The sequence below is a fragment of the Pleurodeles waltl genome, chromosome 2_2 (assembly GCF_031143425.1).
Source record: "Pleurodeles waltl isolate 20211129_DDA chromosome 2_2, aPleWal1.hap1.20221129, whole genome shotgun sequence".
Classification (NCBI taxonomy): domain Eukaryota; kingdom Metazoa; phylum Chordata; class Amphibia; order Caudata; family Salamandridae; genus Pleurodeles; species Pleurodeles waltl.
Genome location: NC_090439.1, coordinates 27,907,804 through 27,928,272, shown reverse-complemented (window position 1 = coordinate 27,928,272; position 20,469 = coordinate 27,907,804). Strand labels below are relative to the sequence as shown.

The 20,469-nt window shown below is 43.4% G+C and overlaps 1 protein-coding gene across 1 annotated transcript in view; it reads left to right on the top strand.

Annotated features, from left to right (window-relative positions):
* Positions 1-20,469, top strand: part of LOC138279905 (uncharacterized) — a 294,609-nt gene that overhangs the window by 214,662 nt on the left and 59,478 nt on the right. Inside the window, exon 4 of the mRNA XM_069219439.1 lies at positions 13,188-13,332. Within this exon, the coding sequence (XP_069075540.1) occupies positions 13,188-13,332 (145 nt within the window). The remainder of the gene's footprint in view (positions 1-13,187; positions 13,333-20,469) is intronic.

The window sequence follows — 20,469 nt, the reverse complement described above, 5'->3', positions numbered from 1 at the left end:
AACATGTGCACGTGATCCATTGCTGATACTGCAATTTGTGATTATTGAGGCATTTTAAAAAGGCTCAATATAGTGCTTTACTATTGATCCTAGGCAAATATTCTCATTGCAGTATTGTGGATGTATCAATTTGTAGTTATTGGATCATTGCGGGAACCACACAATATGCAATGTTCTAAGGCAGGCTTCTGCTTCGAGTAGCTCGTGAGCTACAGAAAGCTCTCCAGCTACTTTTAAGTGGCCGTCGTATTTGCATGACTGTCTACTAAGTTAAAATCTTGTGATTGGTTGAATTTATACAGGCACACCAAAATAAGTGTATGCAAGATGAAAATGAGTGTTTTTTTCAGATCGCATCAGTTGATATTTGGAGAAAACCAGTTGAATTTCCAAAATTACAATACATATTTAAAGCTTACATTTGCACGATAAATAATGCAGAGGCATTTCACTTTTATAAAGCCTTTTCTCAGTTGCTGCTGTCAACCATGCCTGGTGAACCGAAGTGGTTACTGCTTGTAATCTCCCATAATCTTGTCTACTGTGGTCACTGTCACACCACTGATAATAGTAGTAGTTCAGGATGATCAATGAACATAGCTAAAACTCGCGTTGGAGACCAATATTTTTGGGCTTGTAAAAACTACAGCAAATATAATTAAAAAAACACAAAAGTATGTGAAGACACACAATAAGAAGTAAAATGAGATGAAAGTATACAACATTCTTTTGTAGTCAGAAAAAACACATCAATAACGCACCCCAATATTCAAGCTTTAAGAAATTCCCTAGACATCTAAAACAAAAATAAACAGAAAACAATATAGAGATGTAAACGTAGGGGAATTCAATCAAAATACCCGCCTCCGCACCTGAATACATTGTGCAGCTGGGTTGAAAATACCTGTCCAAGGCAGCAGAACACATTTGAGAAGCTGCATTCCAATTGGCCACAATTAAGCCAACCACAGCCTGAACTACAATAAGAGTGCTTTCAAAAGGAACAGAGGGGTACCTGGTATTGTTTTAAATGTACCTTCTTCACAATATGGCACAAAATGGACATTTGGATTCTTGGAGACATGCTAATTAATGACTGTGACAACCTTATCAGTTTAAGAATAATCACATCCTTAACAAAAATGAACAGTCATCAAAGCAATATATAATTGTTTTACACAAAAGACGTAAATTAAAACTCTGTCTTTGAATAATCGTTTTTTAGACAGGCAACCTTTGTTCGGATTTCACTTAATGAGATGCACTTCTTGAGGCAAAGGACATCACCCAACAATGATATCTAAAATGTGGTTGAGTGTCATCTACGTACTGATGCAGCTGTTTAAAAGTTCTTATGCTCAATATACCTATTCAATATGAGAGATAACAAAACAGAGCCTATGGGCATGACATAATGCTCCATGAAAGGAAAGACCTTGATGAACTTATTGGGATACATTAAGGACAACCAGAGATAAAAGGTGAAGACCAATCAAAGGCCTTTCCTCCCATACCAAAATACGTTGCCAGAATATATAAAGTGCCCCATCAGGTGCTGCTGATAGATTAAGAGGTACGAGCAGAAAGGGGATCCTGACATCAGTTTTGTGATGCAATGTGTTTCTCTCATGAAGATTGACGATCTAGGCACTGTGCCGGGCTCACTATCCTACTGGATTCAAGCTAGCCTGGCTGATGAAGGGTGATATCCTGAAACCAGTCCTAGGATGCTTGTTTCTGGTCCAGGGAGAACCTGGCTTGGCAGTTCGTGCTGGACTGTTCCCATGGGGAACATGGTCAAGACTGATTTGTATATGGTTAGGTCCAAACTGGGGTGGCATGGTGAGCAAAAGAGTTGATGGATTAAACCCAGATCTGTGACTGGGGGTGAATGTTTGATTGGTTCTGCATTCTTCTGCATTTGTGTTTGTTTGCTTATAACAGACATCAGGCAAGTAAGTTTGAAATACAATAAAATGGTCAATATCTACATGTAGTGAGATACACAATGATACCAGAGTACTCTTTAGAGAAGTCCAACAAATCAAGTCAACAAAGTAGGGTGTGTAGATTATCCACTCCAACAGGATTTATTCACATAAGTGCATATTGAATTCAATGATTCTTGGAAAAATATCATCAAAGACAACAGCCAACACGTGTTTCGTCAGGAGAAGTGACTTTTTCAAGGCTGTAAATATACAAAGTTACAAGTCTCAGATTAATCATATTATAACAGTCTTGCGTAAACTTAGAGGAAAAAACAGAAGGCACCCCAACACCAGAAGAAAATATAGTGTGCTGTGTTACTAGGGTACCAGGGTTAAGGAAATCAAAATAAAATACACCTTATTGTGCCAGAAAGAAAAAGTATTGCCACCAGTCCATGGAAACTGTGGTCCAATAATGGTGTCAGAAAGATAGCAACCAGTAAGGATTTCAGTCCAACACAAAATATAGACAGCGGTATATTAGCCACCTTGAGTATAGGGGCTTAAAGACAGTGTCTCCAGAACATAGTGTCATAATCTCCAAAATTTCTGTGGGACAACTAGTGTAATCAAACCGAAGCCACTGTGAAGAATGAAAATGGTGACTGTAATGACTTGTCATACAAGCAATTGAATCTTACCCTGCAATATAGTATACAATGTGAGTCATTTGTTAGAAATCCCATGGTCATCAACTGATATGTCAAAGAAACTAAGGCCCATATTTATACTTTTTTAGCACTGCATTTGCGTCGTTTTTTCACGCACAAGTGGCGCACACTTACAAAATACAATTGTATTTTGTACGTTTGTGCCGATTTTGCGTCAAAAAACGACACAAATGCGGCGCAAAAGAAGTATAAATATGGGCCTAAGTCCAAAAATTTAGATTAAATTTGTTGGTGAAGAAACTATGACCAAGGCCACACAGAAAAGTACTTTGCTGCCACGCCAAATAAATGTATACATTGTACGGGGCATTAATGCTGAAGGTGGATACAGCCAGGTTTACAAAGCGCAGTCAAAGACAATAATCATTAAACAAATAATGCTGTGAACAGAAGTGCTACAAGGCAGAGCTCAACCAGGGGTGAAAAGAAAGACTGAAAATAAGATCAATCAAGTACATAAAAGGGTAATCTTTTTACCTGAACCAATTAAATAGAGTCATCATACCGCAGCTCCAAGATGGTTGCAAGAGAAGTGCTTGGGGTTGTGTTTACAGATCGGGCCATATATACAGTGGGGAGAAATTCAGCAGAAGGCCATTCAGCCAATGGAGCCCATTAAGGACGACTCTGAGACTGGGCCATCACAAACCCAGGGTGAGGGCCTGAATGTAACAAATCCTGATTTCTGATTAGGCGAGCCTGGGAGAGCTCCAATCGCAGCATCAGCTAAACTGGTGAACAGTTACAACGCTGACGCCTTCCTGAAACCACCACCACCTTTCAATACCTCCAAAAGCAAAATATTGGCAATAGGTGCAATGTCTGGATAGCAAAATTTGTGGATTTAATTGATGCACGTGATGCACTTGAAGAGACTGATAACAGAAAGGTAATCAAGTATGTCAAAAATCTTGCTGGTGATGTGAAAGAAGTCATAAAGAAATGCTGAGAATTAACGAAGAAGTCGCATACCATCAGATGAAAGAACTTTTGAATCTCAGGGTCAATCTAGTACCAAACGTCAATTACGAAAGATACATTTTCAATCAAGAATGTCAAAGCTTTGTTGAAGCTATCAATGAGTTTCTGAAAAGACTCACACTCATTAAACACTGTAAGTTCAATGAATTTAATGATAAGTAGCTATGAACATAGAGTTATTGATGGATGCGTGTCTGATTCATTTAGACCATGAATGATGAGAGAAAGACTCAGACTGGAGTGACTCCTGATGGCTGCAAGAGCTGAGGCGCATGCTGAAAGACAACCTGCTGACATGGAGGCCGGAGATGCCCAAAGGGAATTAGTCATGAGCTTGAAACGTAAGCTGAGGCAAAAGACTGAGGGAAACAAAGGGATGATTACAGGTAACAAGAAGTTATGTTTTAGATGTGGATTTCGTTTCCACATGAAGGAAAATGACCCGCCATTGTCAGATATGTGAAGAAAGAGAACCATTTTGTGACGATGTACAAAGCGGAGGAACAAGCAAGTATGTCACAGTGCAAAGACAAAATGGCTGCCAGAACTTTCCAGAAGCAACTTTCAATGCACACCAACAAGGCCAAGTTTTGATTCAGTTGAAGAAAATTGATACTAAACAAAGTCAATTGTAATCTAAATCATTGTCAAACAGTTCTTCCACCTCAATATCAAGTGAAAATGAAGAAGGTGATTGTGGCATGTCTATGTTTACCTCGGAGAAACATGCACATGTTGGACTGGTTACTTGTGAAGAAAAATGGCAGTCAAAGAAAACTTGACATGCCAAAGCAACAACATTATACAAACACGGTCCAACGATTACATTGAAAATACTTGTTTTATACCTTTTATTATCGACAGTGGTGCATCAATAAACATAATGCCTACCGAGAAATACAATGAACTAGCTTCATTACCAGGGCTTATGCCATTGAAAACCAAAGTGTATATATGGGTTGCATCGACACCCATAAAAAATCAAGGTTCAAGCTATAGTGAAACATATGAAAATGAAGGTTCAAGCACCCATTCATGTGCTTCAAGGTACAGCATCAAGCGTCTGTTTACTCAGCTTCAACTCAGCTGCTGATATGGATCTGATCTATGTGAGTTACAACATGAATGCTGACCACAAAATAGTTAATCAATTCCCTTCATTGTTTCATGGTTTAGGAAAGATTAAGATTATGAAAGTGAGGCTGCAAATTATTGAAGATGCCCATCCTGTTGCTCAGAAACTCAAAGAAAGTTGCTAGTATAATACAACTTTTTCTACTCATGTTAGTTTTTTTCGAGACTAAAGACTTAGTTTTGGTGTGGCAGCAGCAGCATAAAGTTTCCAAGACACCATTCAATGTATCGTACAGCCTGTACAATTATAGCAATGACATTTTTGTTTTTGGAGCTATGCAGAAGGAGCATGATAGAGCTCTCACACAAGTATGTCGTTCATTCAGTGATGTAGGTTTGACTTTGTACGCAGACAAGTGTGAATTTTACAAGACAAAACTAAAATTATTTGACCATAACTTTTCTGATGGGGGGTATGAAACCTGATCCTGCAAGAGAACAATCTCCGTCAAATGCTGATCTCCCACAAGATGTTTAAATGGTACATTCTTTTCTTGGCATGGCGAGTTACTGTTCAAGGTCCATGCAAGGCTGTACCACTGTCAGTGCTCCGTCATGAGATTTGACAAAGAAAAATGCTTCCTTTCAATGGTCACAAGGATATGAGAGAAGTTTCAAGAGAATCAAACACACCATTGAAAATGCTACTGAAATGGCCTACTTCTATCTAAAACTTCATACAGAGGTTGTCTGACCAAATGCTCGACAGCATACTGTGGCATATGCTAGTAGAAATTTGTCCCAAACAGAACGTGCTTACTCACAACCTCAGAAAGAAAATTTGGCCGTGGTATGGGCTGGTGAACATTTTTATGTATTACTGTACAGAAAGGCTTTTATGTTGGTAACTGATCATCAAGCTTTGCTGACAATCTTTAGCAATTCAAAAGCCAAGATGCCTCCTCATATTGAATGACTGGGACTACAGTTGCAGGAGTAAGATTATACAGTTGTGAATCATGCAGGAAAAGATCAGAATCCTGCTGACTACTTTTCGAGAGAGCCCATATAAGGTCACAATACTCCATCCAAGACAGCTGAAGCCTACATTAATTTCACCGGCTTCTATCTCGTTAGTCCAAATTATCACTGCCATGGAGCCATGATAGTGACATGCACAAGTTAAAAGATATAATTACACATCAGTTGTGGAACAAACACACTCAACCTCTTACCAATGATGGTGAATAGGAACAATGCACAAATGTCAAAGATGAATTGTCCATAACTCAGGAAGGAGTTATTCTGCAAGGGTCGAGAATCCTGATTCCAGAGAGTCAGCAACAGAAAGTATGTGGCTCATGAAGGACATTGTGGCATTGTTGCCACAGAAAGAGTCCTCTGAGGCCGGGTTTGGTTTCAGTATTTGAATAAACGAGTTGAAAAAGAACCCAAGGCCTGTCATATATGCAACTGCTTTTCTAGCAGTGTTACTCAACATACTTTGAACATGTCAGAACTCCTTGGGCATGCACAGGAGAGAATAGTCATTGATTCCTTTGGTTCACATGATAATGGACATCACCCGATTGTGATTGTAGATGAATTCTCATGTTTTCCTTTGGTTTAAGGTCTCTCATCCACGACTCATGAACGAGTCACTGAAAAACTATATTCCATATTTGCAATATGGGACATTCCAGTCATTGGGAAGTCTGATAGTGGCTTGTCCTTTGACAGTACTGGATTCAGAGAGTTCCTGGAGCATCTGAACATACAGCATCAAAAGAATACACCTTTGTGGCCTCAGGCCAAAGGACTTGAGAGCATTTTATGAGTACACTATAGAAAGCAGTAGTGTGCAACTCTTGAGAAGCTCAGTTTGAAAACAGTACTATATTCTACTCTAAGAGCATATAGTTCAACACCCGACTCAACCACAGGTGAAAATCCTGTGACTGATATTTGGGAGAACAATGGCAACCAAGTTACCTCAATGGACCACCAAGAGAAACATAAGTGAAAACTTGATTCGTACAAGGGTCTTGGTTAACAAGCAGAAAATGAAAGCTTATGCAGACAGGAGACAACAAGCGAATGACATCTCATTTAGTGAAGGAGATCTGTTGATTGCCCTACAGATGCACAAATGAAAATCTGATGCTCCATATGATGCTGAACCTTTCCAAATGGCGTCTACCAAAGGACACATGGTGACTGCCCAGCGTCCTGGGAAGTCTATTGCCAGAGACTTTTCTCACGTTAAGCCTGTGATTCATCGGTCTTGTACTCAAAATAGTGAAAGAAAGACTGACCCTGAAAACTCAGTGACTGTTGCTAACTCTTCATCATCCTTGGCAGTCTCTGACACTGAAGATGGCAGCTTACAGCTTTCAGTAACCATATTGGGTAATATGATCAAAGACTGATTGAAGAGCTATAGTTGCACATCTTTTTGTATACCTATATATATGTGTGTGTGTGTGTGTTTATGTCTACTGATTTTATTTAAATGATAATTTTACATTTAATAGAGAGGGAGATATAGGCCCTCATTCTGACCCTGGCGGTCTTTGACCGCCAGGGCGGAGGACCGCGGGAGCACCGCCGACAAGCCGGCGGTGCTTCAATGGGGATTCCGACCGCGGCGGTAAAGCCGCGGTCGGACCGGCACCACTGGCGGGGTCCCGCCAGTGTACCGCGGCCCCATTGAATCCTCCGCGGCGGCGCAGCTTGCTGCACCGCCGCGGGGATTCTGACCCCCCCTACCGCCATCCAGATCCCGGCGGTCGGACCGCCGAGATCCGGATGGCGGTAGGGGGGGTCGCGGGGCCCCTGGGGGCCCCTGCAGTGCCCATGCCACTGGCATGGGCATTGCAGGGGCCCCCGTAAGAGGGCCCCTAAATGTATTTCACTGTCCGCTGCGCAGACAGTGAAATACGCGACGGGTGCAACTGCACCCGTCGCACAGCTTCCACTCCGCCGGCTCGATTCCGAGCCGGCTTCATCGTGGAAGCCTCTTTCCCGCTGGGCTGGCTGGCGGTCTGAAGGAGACCGCCCGCCAGCCCAGCGGGAAAGTCAGAATTACCGCCGCGGTCTTTCCACCGCGGAACGGTAACCTGACGGCGGGACTTTGGCGGGCGGCCTCCGCCGCCCGCCAAGGTCAGAATGAGGGCCATAGTGTCTTCCCTGTTTTAGGACAGAACCTTTTTGGTTCCAAACAGAGTCCGTACCAGTGTAACGGAATTGCCAGACTAGAATGTACTGAAAGCTTGGTTTAGAAGGTTGGAGGTCACTGGTACACACAGAAGAATAAAGACGTGTTTTACAGCTTCATGTGTGAAGTAGTCATTGGAGGGTACCCAGCTGGGGAAGCAACTACACTTTCTAGTAGCATTTAAACATTTCCAAAATAAATATAATTGTTAATTGCCCAAAAAGCATTTAGGACCACATGTAGGAACCTAAAAATTTGAGGTTCCCTATTTGCGAATCCATGCTAATCGCAATTAGGAAATTGCAAATTGGTATGTACATATGATGTGACCGGCAAAAGTGTGAGCCGGTGACAACTTGAATCACAATTTGTGTGTTCACTAAATGTGATTTCCTAAATTGCCACTGGACTTTTTACCAACTCACAGAGATTCTGAGGTGCAAATAGCTAATGAGAGTCGCAATAGCGGCCGGGGCTAAAAATCAGGGAAAAAAAACACTTCATGGCAATGGGTGATAGGTAATCACCCCTGATCCAGGAATTGCCTCACTGGAGTGTGGGAGAAGTCTAACTAGCACACAGAGCAGAGGCCAAACAAGCTAAATGGAGCAACTGCAGCCATGGACAGCAAACAACAGAAAAAGCACTGCAAGGAAGAAAAAGAAATTCAAATTTGCTAAGAAGGAGTTAGGGACCAGTCCCCATAGACAGAGAAGACAACAACACACCACTCTACATTAGCACAGTTTGACAGTGTCAGCCGAGCCTACTGCTACGGTTGACGAGGATTTTCCTCTGCCTACAGAGCCTAATTATACAGCCAACTGTGAGCCACCAACAGCAAGTTGCAGGGTGTGGATGCAAAAGGCACCATGAGGCACATGATGCTGGTGAGGATGATGGCATAGTCAGCCTCATCACTGCAATTCAGGACTTATGTCATGAAATGGTGGTGCTCTGGCCACATCAGAGCCATCATGAGCGCAGTGCCTGTCCAGATGCACAGTCGCACCTCAGGTTGAGTTGGGACATTTCACTGCTGGTGTGGCCAGGGGCCTAGAGTGCAACGTCAGCCATTGAGCTGCTACAGTCTTCCCAGACAGCAAGAGGTGGAGGAGATACCCCTCAGGACAGTGATCGAATATCAAGTGTCAGCAGCACATGGGCCACTCATGCTTGTGCCCTGCGCTGTAGCACAGTGCTTTATTTGTGAATAAAAATATGCTGATGTCGAATGTTCTCCTCTGAAACAAACGGCTGCTGCAATTAAATGTATGGACACACAATACGGAGGCGGTGGAATCCTGTAGCCATCTCGGGCCTCTTTAATCCATTTATGGCCACTCCCTGCACCTTCAGCTCACTCCCACTGCTTTCGCCTTTCTCCCTGTTGTGATGCTTTTACATTTTTCTCTTCCTCCAACTTTCCATTTGAGTTTTTTTCTCGCAGTAAATGCTTGAGGTAGGAAAATAAGTGCCTGTCCTCAAAAATAAGTGCTGGTACTCTGCACCGGAAACCACCAGCACAAATTAAGCATTGTTGTAGCCACTTCACATTTGGAGACCAAGCAGGCACAGGGTGTGATGCTCATAGCCATAGGAGAGTCTGATGGACACTTCTTTTTACTCTGGCATGTAAATACAAATATAATGTGTCTGGTGATGTAACCAGCAATCCTTGTTTATTTTTTACTTGCCACTTGGTAAACGTAGAACTCTATATATCTTGCCTGTGTGTAAATCATTTAAGTGAGTACAATGTTACTCATAACTTACCTTGCAAAGTAATGTGTTGCTATGTGATCCCTTCAACATCTCCCCTACACTGCTATGCTACCATCTCCAGGCTGTCTTCAAGGTGGCTCTTGCTCTTTACGCTCTGAATCCGTTTCATCAATGTTAAGGTGTAGCCCACGCCTGGTTGAAGTGTTATGTAAGATGGCATAGGTTGCCACAATTTTGCTGGCTATCTCAGGAGCATACTGGAGTGCACCTCCACTTTTGTGAAGGCACTGGAATCTTGATGATTTAGGCATACTGGAGGTCCTTTTAATGCCAGCTCTGGTGTGTTGATGTCCAGTGTTATAGCACCACTCATTATGGTCTGGGGGGGCTAGGTTCGGGGTCAGAATCGTTGTCCTTGATGCATATCCACTGTCACCTGATGAAAAACATTGTAAGTATGAGCTTAGCATGACCTGCTTATGGACAGACACATATTGTAATTTAGGTTACAGCTACACATCACCTAGTAAATATCCATCGTCAAACTCCCCACATTAGAGGCATTGGTTTTATTCCACAGTGCGTCGTGTGTGCTCCCTGGGAATTTTGCCACTATATTTGTGATGACATTGTGGGCGTTGCATACAACCTGGATGTTGAGTGAGTGAGTACTTTTCGGATTGTAGAATACATATTCTAGTTGTGCAGGAGGACAGAAGGGAACATGTGTCTCATCCACACACCCTAATACATGGAGGAAGTTAGCTATCCTGCAAAAGTTCAGTTTGGTGTTGTGTGTTTCCTCTGCATTCCTGGGAGGGAAAATATAGTTGGACATATGTGAGAGCACAGCATCTAGGAACCTTCTAAAGAAATGTGACAAGCCACTTTGGGACACCCCACCAGCAACAGCAATCACACCCTGGTAGCTACCTGAGGCCAAAAGGTGTAGTGAGCACAAAACTTGCACATGTGTGGGGATAGAGCAAGTGTGCAGGGTACGCTTTCTAGCTGAGGTTTAAGCATTTCTATCAGCTCTAAGAATACTGTGCTGCCCAGCCTATATTTCTTACATATTTTCCCCCCTTGTCTTTTCGAAAATTGAGAGCCTGCTTCTGTAGATCCTCTCCTGTCTCCACCTCCTCCTCCTTTGCCTGGCAGCCAGGAATCGCTTCTTCAACGCAATCACATAAAATGCAGCCATTTTTGGACACCATGATGCATTCTGGGGCTGTTTTTATAGTTTGAATCTACTTACCACCTGAATGGAATAAGTGCTAAATTGCACGTGCAAACAACTGTTTTTGCGTCTAGTCGCTAATTGTGACTGTCTTCTACATATAATTTGCTACTCACAAATAAGGATTCTCTAAATGTGAGTTGCAAAATGCAGTCCCAAAACATACTGATTTGCAATTTGGTTTAATCGCTAATTGTGCTTACCGAATGGCGTTTGTACATACCGAAATGTCATTTGGTCGGTTGCAAATTACACTGCCAGCAAACTGCGACTCGCAAAACGTACATACATGTGGCCCTTATTGCACTATTTTGCCTTACTGCTTGGAAAATTGAGAACTCAAAGTTCACTGTAAATAGAAATTTAAGAATTAGTACATTTTAAGCAATGTTAGCAGTCTTCCTTGCCTATAGATTTCAAGGAATCTCTTAATAATAGTACCTCCCTGATGTTATATTTTCTCTGTGTTAGAAATGGGGTCTTTGGTTGGCGGTCAGGTTACTACCTGCCCAAGCAAGGACTCTCACTTTAGCCAGGACAAAGGAGAAACACACCCGGTTAACTCACACTCACCCCATTAGAAGCTTGGCACAAGCAGAAAGGCTTAAGTCAGAAGCAATGTTAGTACCCACACATGCAGTAATACTGTGAAAACACTACAAAATGGACACCACACCAGAAAACAATGGAAATGTTGATTTTACACAAAGTACCTGTTTAGCGTAAAAAATAAAGCTACAGGGGCAAGCGTGCATCCGAAAAGTCAGCGATGTGTCGATCCCCTCTTGCAATTGAGGCCGTGTGTCATTTCTTCTCCGGTCGGGTCTGCGAAGCATCGTTTTTCTGTCCTGCAAGAGAGTGATACATCGATTTCCAGACGGGACAACTCAGATCCACGCAGGTCCATGATGACTTTGACACCCAGCGATGATGCGTAAGAAATCCAGCCACACAGTGTTGGAAAACGGTGCTACATGGGATTTGCATTGTGATCAGCAGCTTCAAGCGGGTGTTGCATTGTTTCTCCAGCCGTGATGCGTCGATCTCCCAGCCGTGATGCAGGTGGAGCATCGATTTTAACCACGAACCGGGTGGTGCATCGTTTTTCTGCTGCGTTGCAGGTGGTGCGGCAAAAGTTTCCCCACACGGCAGTCAGGATTTCAGTTCTTGTTCTGCCAACTTCACCTCTCAAGGGCCCAGAGACCGGACAGGGCACCACTTGGTAGGAGTCTCAGCAGAGAGTCCAGGTGCTGGCAGAGGAAGTCTTTGATGGCCCTAAGACTTCAAAACAAGAGGCAAGCTCAGTTCAAGCACTTGGAGATCCTTCTCAAGTAGTCTTTGTCCTCTTTCAGGCAGAAGCAGCAACTGCGGTCCAACCCAGCAAAGCACAGGCAAAGGGGCAGTACTCCTCCTCGGGCTCTTCTGCTTTGTATAGGTTCCTCTTGATTCCAAAAGTAATCTCTAATGCACTTTATTAGGGACTTACTAGTAAATCAAAAATGCCAATAATGGAGAAGCCAATCGACAATACAATTTACACAGAGAGCATATACACTTTAGCACTGGTTAGCAGTGGCAAAGTGCCCTCAGTCCTAAAGCCAACAAAAACTGGTCAGAAAAAATAGGTGGAAGGAGGCAAAACGTTTAGGGATGACCCTGCAAAAAGGGCCTGGTCCAACACTCTGTTATAAGAATACTGCAACATATATCTTCCTGTACATGTAAAAGTGGTGACTAGAAAATATTTACTCATTCAACTCTCTCTTTATGGTTTTTCCTACTGGGCTCAATATCGGGGCATAGTTTTTAGTAGTGGAGCAGGTGCAATGACACTTGGACCTAGATGTGTGAGGGGCCTACAGCATTCAGCATATAACTGTTTTTACTACTGTAAGTGAGGAAAAAGGCAATAATTTACCTTCTTTGCAGTAAGGACCACACACCCTTGCCATGCCACTGTTAAAAATGTTACTATAGGAGGCCTTAATGGATAACAAACCAATTAACCACTCTAAGGACTTTTGTTGATGAGGGTGGCTCCCTGGATGTCACAGGACGATTAATGTTGTTGCATGAAAACCCAGAACTGACATAAAAGCACTGTCATAACATGGCAGTCACACCTCAACTGCAGGATGTAAACATTCCCCTGCTACCAGTCTTTTTTGTCTTTGTAAATAATGGGGAAAATAACAGTATTTGCAAAAATCTAATATATTCTGTGGCGTGGAAGACGTGTTAAAAATTTGCAACCTAATAAACTGTACTATATTTCCTTTCTCTTAAAGGTACTTTGTTGCTGCTCTGTATATGATAACTCTATTGCCAGTTGTCTGTTCTGTGATGTTGAGTATATCCTACAAGAACTGTTTCAAGCACGGATCATGGCTAACCATAAATTTGCCGCTTGATTTGTGGTGCATACGGATTCTGGTGAGTTCAACACACCTGGCCAACTATCAGTAAAACATAATTATATACGTTTTGAGTGCCATGAGCCATCATTGTAAAATGGAGTAGGTGTTCTATAATCCATTGTTTACAGGGGTGAGTGGAAAATGTGAACGACAAAAAAGCTGAAATTTGTGTCTCATCTGTGTTTCTCATATGGGTCTTGCCCTGTGCTACCAGTTATAAATGAGGTACACCAAAACATCCAGGGGAATATTTATACGTTTTTGGTGCAAGGCAGTGCCACAAGCCTTCCTGCAGCGCTGCGCTGCCCTGCGTCAAAATAAAAGGGCAGGAATGTGCTGTATCTATGAACTAGGGCGAATTCCTGTCTTTTTCCCTGCGCTGGTGCACAACGGGCTGCCATTAGCCAACGCAGGCACCCTTACACCATAAGATGATTGTTTTAGTGCCGGAAGGGACACCTTCCTGCACAAAGCAATCAAGAGAGGTGTATTCCTCTTTCTATGTGTGCTGCAGCACACATAGAAAAAGAAACAAAAATTTGCAATGCAATAGATCTCACTTTTACTTGAGTTGGAACTATTAGCATTGTATATTTATAACTGGACTTCTTTTGCCACATTGATTGGTCAACCCTGCTGCATAGTTTGGTCCTTTCTGCCACATAATTCCAGTGGCCCTGCATATAACTAAAGAGTTAGTAGGCCTACTACAGTATTTTTTTCAAACAAGGCCCTTAAACACAAACTACTCCCAACTGCAAAATAAAAGTCAAATACCTGTTCTGATGCTTGGCATGTCAGACAGCTGGGCAGCTGTGATCATCCAGCATTCCTAACTCCTTAATGCCATGAGAAAAAGTCAACATTGACTTCTGCAAGGCCTCGTAGGGGATTCTGGTCCTGGTTGTGTTGAATTGTTGGTGGGCCCAATTACCATTCTCTGATTCCAGACAACATCCCTGCACCAGATTAAAGGAATCTAATGTTATTCCACCTAGAAAGTGAAATAACATGAAGCCCTGAGAATATCCGATCGTTTCCCTCATGTTATTCCCCCTTCTGTGGCGAATAATGGACCATTTTCCACTGACGTGATAGTGCTGAGGGGAGTTTTTTTCAGCTACCATTCTGGTGTACAAGTGATTGTGAGTGGGGACCAGTCTGTGCTTCTACCCACAGCTCCTCTCTTGGTTTCACTGGGTCTGGATCCACACTTGGTGAAACTATGTCCAATGTTTGCATACCCAATAATCCAAGTTCCGGAAACACAGGCCTCCTGTAGTTGACTGGTGTATACCATTTGAAGCAAGTCAATTTCAGTAGTACCTGGTCACTTTAGGTATTCATCACTCGAGGTAATGCCCCACAGGTCTCAAACTCATTGAGAGGTGGAAAGGCTCACACGTAGGGGCATATTTAAGAGAGCCTAACTCCTCCTTGCCTCATATTAGCGGCATTTTTTTTTTTTACGCTAATGTGGCCCAACGAGGCCAAAATCCCCGTTCCATATTTACAAAGTGGCACAATGCTTGCATTGTGCCACTTTGTACCCCTTTGCACCAGGCATAATGTATGCAAAGGGGGTGTTCCCCTGTGAGGGGGGCTGAAAAACGTGGTGCAAGGAAATCTAAGAGATTTCCTTGTGTCATTTTTTTCGGCACTTTTAACGCCTTCTCAGAGCAGGCGTTAAAAGGGGGAACACCATTGTTTACAATGGGTTTCAATGGGCTTTGCAGGATTAGCGTCAAGATTTACAAACAACAAAGGGGCGTAGGGATTTTGGCCTTGTTGGGTCACATTAGCGTAAAAAGAAATTATGCTAATGGGGGTGCTAGGGGCTCTTAAATATGCCACTTAGGGCTCAATCGTAAAATAAAAGTCCTGAAAATCTACATTTAGATTGTTATGACCTTGTATGAGTCCAGATTTACTAATTTTGAAAATCCAAATTGTTTTGGATTGTGACAGTCAGAGGTTTCTAGGCATGCTAGAAAACATGTGTACATTTGCAATGCAACTATGCAAGGGCATTTCGAAATTCATAATTGCACATAGTGCACAACCGCTCATGAGGAAATTCCATCACATTTGTGCCCTGGTATTTCTTTTGTATACCAGTGGAGAATATTGACTCACATGAAAATCCTTGTTTAACTAAATAAAGTGTAAAATCAACTTTTATGAATTCCAAAAGGAGGATTTTACTTTTGAAAGAAACTCTTTTTGCCAAAATGCTACATTTGTATGCACAATTACCTGTGTGAATTGGACCCTCTGAATCAGTGTAGAGCAAGGTGCCTTTTTTTGAGAGCGACTTGATGCTATGGCACGCGGGAACAAAATCACCACAGCTCCTAGGATCCTGTTATGTCTGGCTCATCAAAGGCAGAAGTGAAAAGGAAGTAAAACTTGCAAATTGTATTTTTAAAATGCTTATTACCCCTAATGAGTCTTTAAATTGATTTGTGACGAATAGCACGCAATTCCTGAATGCAAGATTAAGGTTGAGGTGGAAGTTAAATGGTTAGGTCCATATTTATGGAAAAACCACAAAGTGCGACGCTGTGCGACGCTCAGTCATTTTCACAACGCAGGGATGAGTGTTATTTAATTGCATACGGCACACCCCTGTGTTGTCCCCTGCGCTGGAGCTAAATTGTGCTGCCAGCGTCAACGCAGGCATCCTTACCCCATCATGCAGGGGTGTCTGCATTGAGGGGAGTGATTGTTTGTGTGCGGGAAGGTGTCCCTTCCTGCACATAAAGAATCTACAATGGCGATTTGGCACTTTTGTGTGTGGTGCTGCATTCTGCAGCACACACAAAAGTGCCATAGCGTCATTTTGAAAATATTGTTTACGTGCAGGAAGGGACACCTTCCCACACATAAACAATCATTTCTGGCATTTTGCTCTTTCTATGCATGCTGCAGAATGCAGAAGGCAAAGAAAAAGAAACAAATGAGGAGGAATAAAAGTATTCCTCCTCGTTGCGCCATACTAATGCCACCCTTGGGGTGGCATTAGATTTTGGCGCTGCCTCAGGTTTACAAAATCTCATAAATCTGAGGCAGCGTCAAAATGCAATGGGTGTTGCTTTGGCATGCCCACTGCAACACCCATTGCATGCCTCTCTGACACAGAAAACTGCGTTGGAGGGGCCCATATTTATAAGGAAGTGTAATGCCACAAAAAGTGGGGTTACACCTCCTTGTAACTATGGAACAGAGGTTAGCGCCACTGGAGCGTCACCTAAAGTGACGCTCCAGAGATGCTAGGGGCTGTTAAATATGCCCCTTAGGTCCTTATTAATTCCAAAGTGGCATGACGCTGCGTCAAAAATAGCAGCGCCACGCTGCACCACTTTTGAAATGCAGGGATGCGCAGTATTTACAGGAAAACGGCACACCCCTGCGCCAGCACTGAATTAACCTGCCTGCGTCAACGCACACATCCTTGCACTGTAGTGCAAGGGTGTCTGCATTGAGGGTATCGCTTGTTTATGTGCAGGAAGGTGTCTCTTCATGCACATAAACAATCTAGAATGGTGATTTAGCACCTCTATGTGTGCTGCAAAATGCAGCACACATAGAGTACCAAAGTGTAATTTTGGAATGATTGTTTATGTGCAGGAAGGGACACCGTCCTGCACATAAACAATCATCCAAGGCATTTTGCTTCTTCTATGTGTGCTGCAAAATGCAGCACACATAGAAAAAGCAAAAAACAAGGAGGAATATAAGCATTCCTCCTCATTTTGCCACGCTAACTCCACCAATTGGGTGGTGTTAGTTTTTGGCGCTGCCACAGATTTAGCATTACTCATAAATCTGGGACAGCGTCAAAAGCAATAGGCGTTGTGGAGGAACGCCCACTGCAACACCCATGGCACGACCCTCTGACACAGAAAACTGTGTTGGAGGGGCCCATATTTACAAGGAGGCATAACGCCACAAAAAGTGGCGCTGCACCTCATTGTAAATATGGAACAGTGGTTAGCACCACCGGAGCATCATAAAAAATGTCGTTCCGGTGGATTTAAGGGCTCTTAAATCTGCCCCTTAGTACATTAGTAATATGTGCATTCTTTTTTCGATGTGGATTAGTAGTGGTAAGTTTGTTAATTTTGTGCTCTTGGGTTCTCATGTGTTTAGTTGTGTTTTGAGCAGGTACAGAATGATGAGATTGGATTAGAAAAGCGAATCAGTAAGCTGTTATTGGAAATAGTAGACATCTGAGCATGTTAGATGGGTGAATTGGCTAAAAAGGCAACATTCAAATTCATAACGCCATTTAAGTAATAGTATTTTAACAGCATGGCCTCATCATTGTTTTTTTTTAAGTGTATGCAATATGATCCTTTTATTCATTGATTTTATCAATTATGTATAACAAAATTAGATTTGATTTTCGGTGATGGGAGGTTGCGGCTTAGTAACATCTGCGTTTTGGGCTTTCCCGAAAGAGTTGAAGGCTTCTCAGCGGAATGCTTCTTAGAGAACTGGCTGAGGAAGGAACTTCGGTCTGGGGGCATTTCTGAATTCTTCGTGGTGGAACATGCACACAAAGCTCTGGTGCCCCCCGCCTTCTAGGGCACCTCATAGGGCAATCATTGCTAGGATCCTCAATTACTGCAATAGCGGCTGCATACTATGTGCTGCACGGGAACAGGCATTCCCTCAATTTGAGAATCGCCGAATAGCAATCTATTCAGCCCACACTAAAAAAATACAAGAACACCAGAAATCATTTCTAAGTGTGAAATGCAACTCCCCTATGAGTTCTTATAGCCTTCTCGACTGAAAGTCATATCACAGGGAAAAGCACACATCTTCGATTCTCCTGAGAAGGTTTGGGACTGGGCAAGCAGGGAGTGGAGAGACAGGGGTATAAAGCTGGGAGATGTCTGAGATGATGATGCCCTATTTTATATTAGCTCCCGGGGTCTGAGATGATGATGCCCTATTTTATATTAGCTCCCCGGGATTCCATACCAATCCAACTGCACCTGTTGGATGGATTCGGTCCCTGTCTGGGCTCCAAATCAATAGAGGCAAGTCACTGCTGTCCCCCCTCACCTCCCTGGTGAGGGCCCCAGTGGAACGATTGCCTGACACTGAGCTGAGATGGGAATTGGACCACTTCCGATATTTGGGGATTTTGGTGGTGCATACACAATAACAGCAGTTACATTTGAATATGGGGCGGGTGCTGAAGGCCTTGGAAGCTTCGGTCACCTTCTGAAACACGCTTCCACTACCTTTCAGGGGCAGACTAGCCATTTCAAAGATGGTGCTTTTGAAAAGGTGTCTATATGTACTTCAGAACTCCCTTTGCCCCCTAGTGTATTTCGGCAGCTGAACTCACTCCTTGTTTCCCTTCCCTGGGGCGGCAAGCACAGCCAAGTCGCTCTGACCAAATTGACTAGATTTTATGAAGAGGGGGAATGGAGGCTCCATGGATGGACTTGTATTACTGCGCAGCTCATACGCAGCATGCTCCCCGCTGGCTGGACTCCGAGGACAACTGGGAGAAGCAAATATTAGCGGGAATGGTTGAGGCTCCTAATCTGCCTGAGCTGACCTGCTGATCCCATTGGGAGACGTATACTGGATGCAAGTATGTTAGCTCATGCGAATGGTCTTCACCAATGCCTGTTTTAGATTGATACATTATAACTTTTTACACCTCACATATTTGTCCCCTAGGGACCTTTATCACATTTCCCAAGCTCGCCCTGACGCTTGTCCGCGCTCCAATAGACCAGGAGCAGCCTTCACTCATCTAGCATGAAATGTGGAGCTGAACAGGCCTTTTGGAACTAGGTGGTGGGCAAGCTAAAGCTGGTCACCTCACTACCAGTGGTGCTAACCCCACAGTGCTAGGATGCTTGTTTCTGGTCCAGGGAGGACCTGGCTTGGCAGTTCGGGCTGGACTGTTCCCATGAGGAACAAGGTCAAGACCGATTTTCATATGGCTGAGTCCAACCTGGGATGGCGTGGTGAGCAAAAAAACGATGGATTAAACCCAGATCTTTGTGACTGGGGTGAATGTTTGATTTGCTCTGCATTCTGTCCATCATCTGTTCTTTTTGCATTTGTCGCCCCCAAGAGGGAAGGGTATGCTCAGACGTGGGTCCCGTGCTCACTGCGCCACTGGATTCAAGCTAGCCTAGCTGATGAAGGGTGATACCCTGAAACCGGTCCTAGGATGCTTGTTTCCGGTCCAGGGAGGACCTGGCTTGGCAGTCGGGATGGACTGTTCCCATAAAGAACAGGGTCAAGACTGATTTGCATATGGCTGGGTCCAACCTGGGGTGGCGTGATGAGCAAAAAAATGATGGATTAAGCCCAGATCTTTGGGACTGGGGGTGAATGTTTGATTTGATCTGCATTCCGTCTATCATCTGTTCTTTTTGCATTTTTGAAAACTTGACATCTAGGGGAATCCAAGATGGGGTGACTTGTGGGGCTTTCACCAGGTTCTGTTGCCCAGAATCCTTTGCAAACCTCAAAATTTGGCCCAAAGAACACTTTTTCCTCACATTTGGGTGACAGAAAGTTCTGGAATCTGAGAGGAGCCACAAATTTCCTTCCACCCAGCGTTTCCCCAAGTCTCCCTATAAAAATGGTACCTCACTTGTGTGGATAGGCCTAGTGCTCGCAACAGGAAATGCCCCAAAGCACTATCTGGACACATCAAAATGATCAAATACAAAACTACCTGTTTTTGCAGGGGGCAATTGCATTTTTGGTCCTGGGCGCAGCAGCCATCTAGGGAAATCTACCAAACCCCGACATTTCTGAAAACTAGACACCCAAGGGAGTCCAGGGAGGTGTGACTTGCGTATATCCCCCAATGTTTTCTTACCCAGAATCCTCAGCAAACCTCAAATTTAGCTAAAAAAATCTAATTTCCCACATTTCTGTGTGGGATCACCACACCTGGACAAATTTCCTACCACCCAAAGTTCGCCTTGGTCTCCTGGTAAAAATGATACCTCACTAGTGTAGGTGAGCCCAGTGCCTGTGACAGGGAAGAGCCAAAAACATGTTGAAATTGAGGGGGTAACCAAAGTGAGTTCAAAAGGGCAGTTTAAAAAAAATCATTTTTAGGCTGACAAGTGCAGCAGATTTTTTATCAGTATAGATGAGA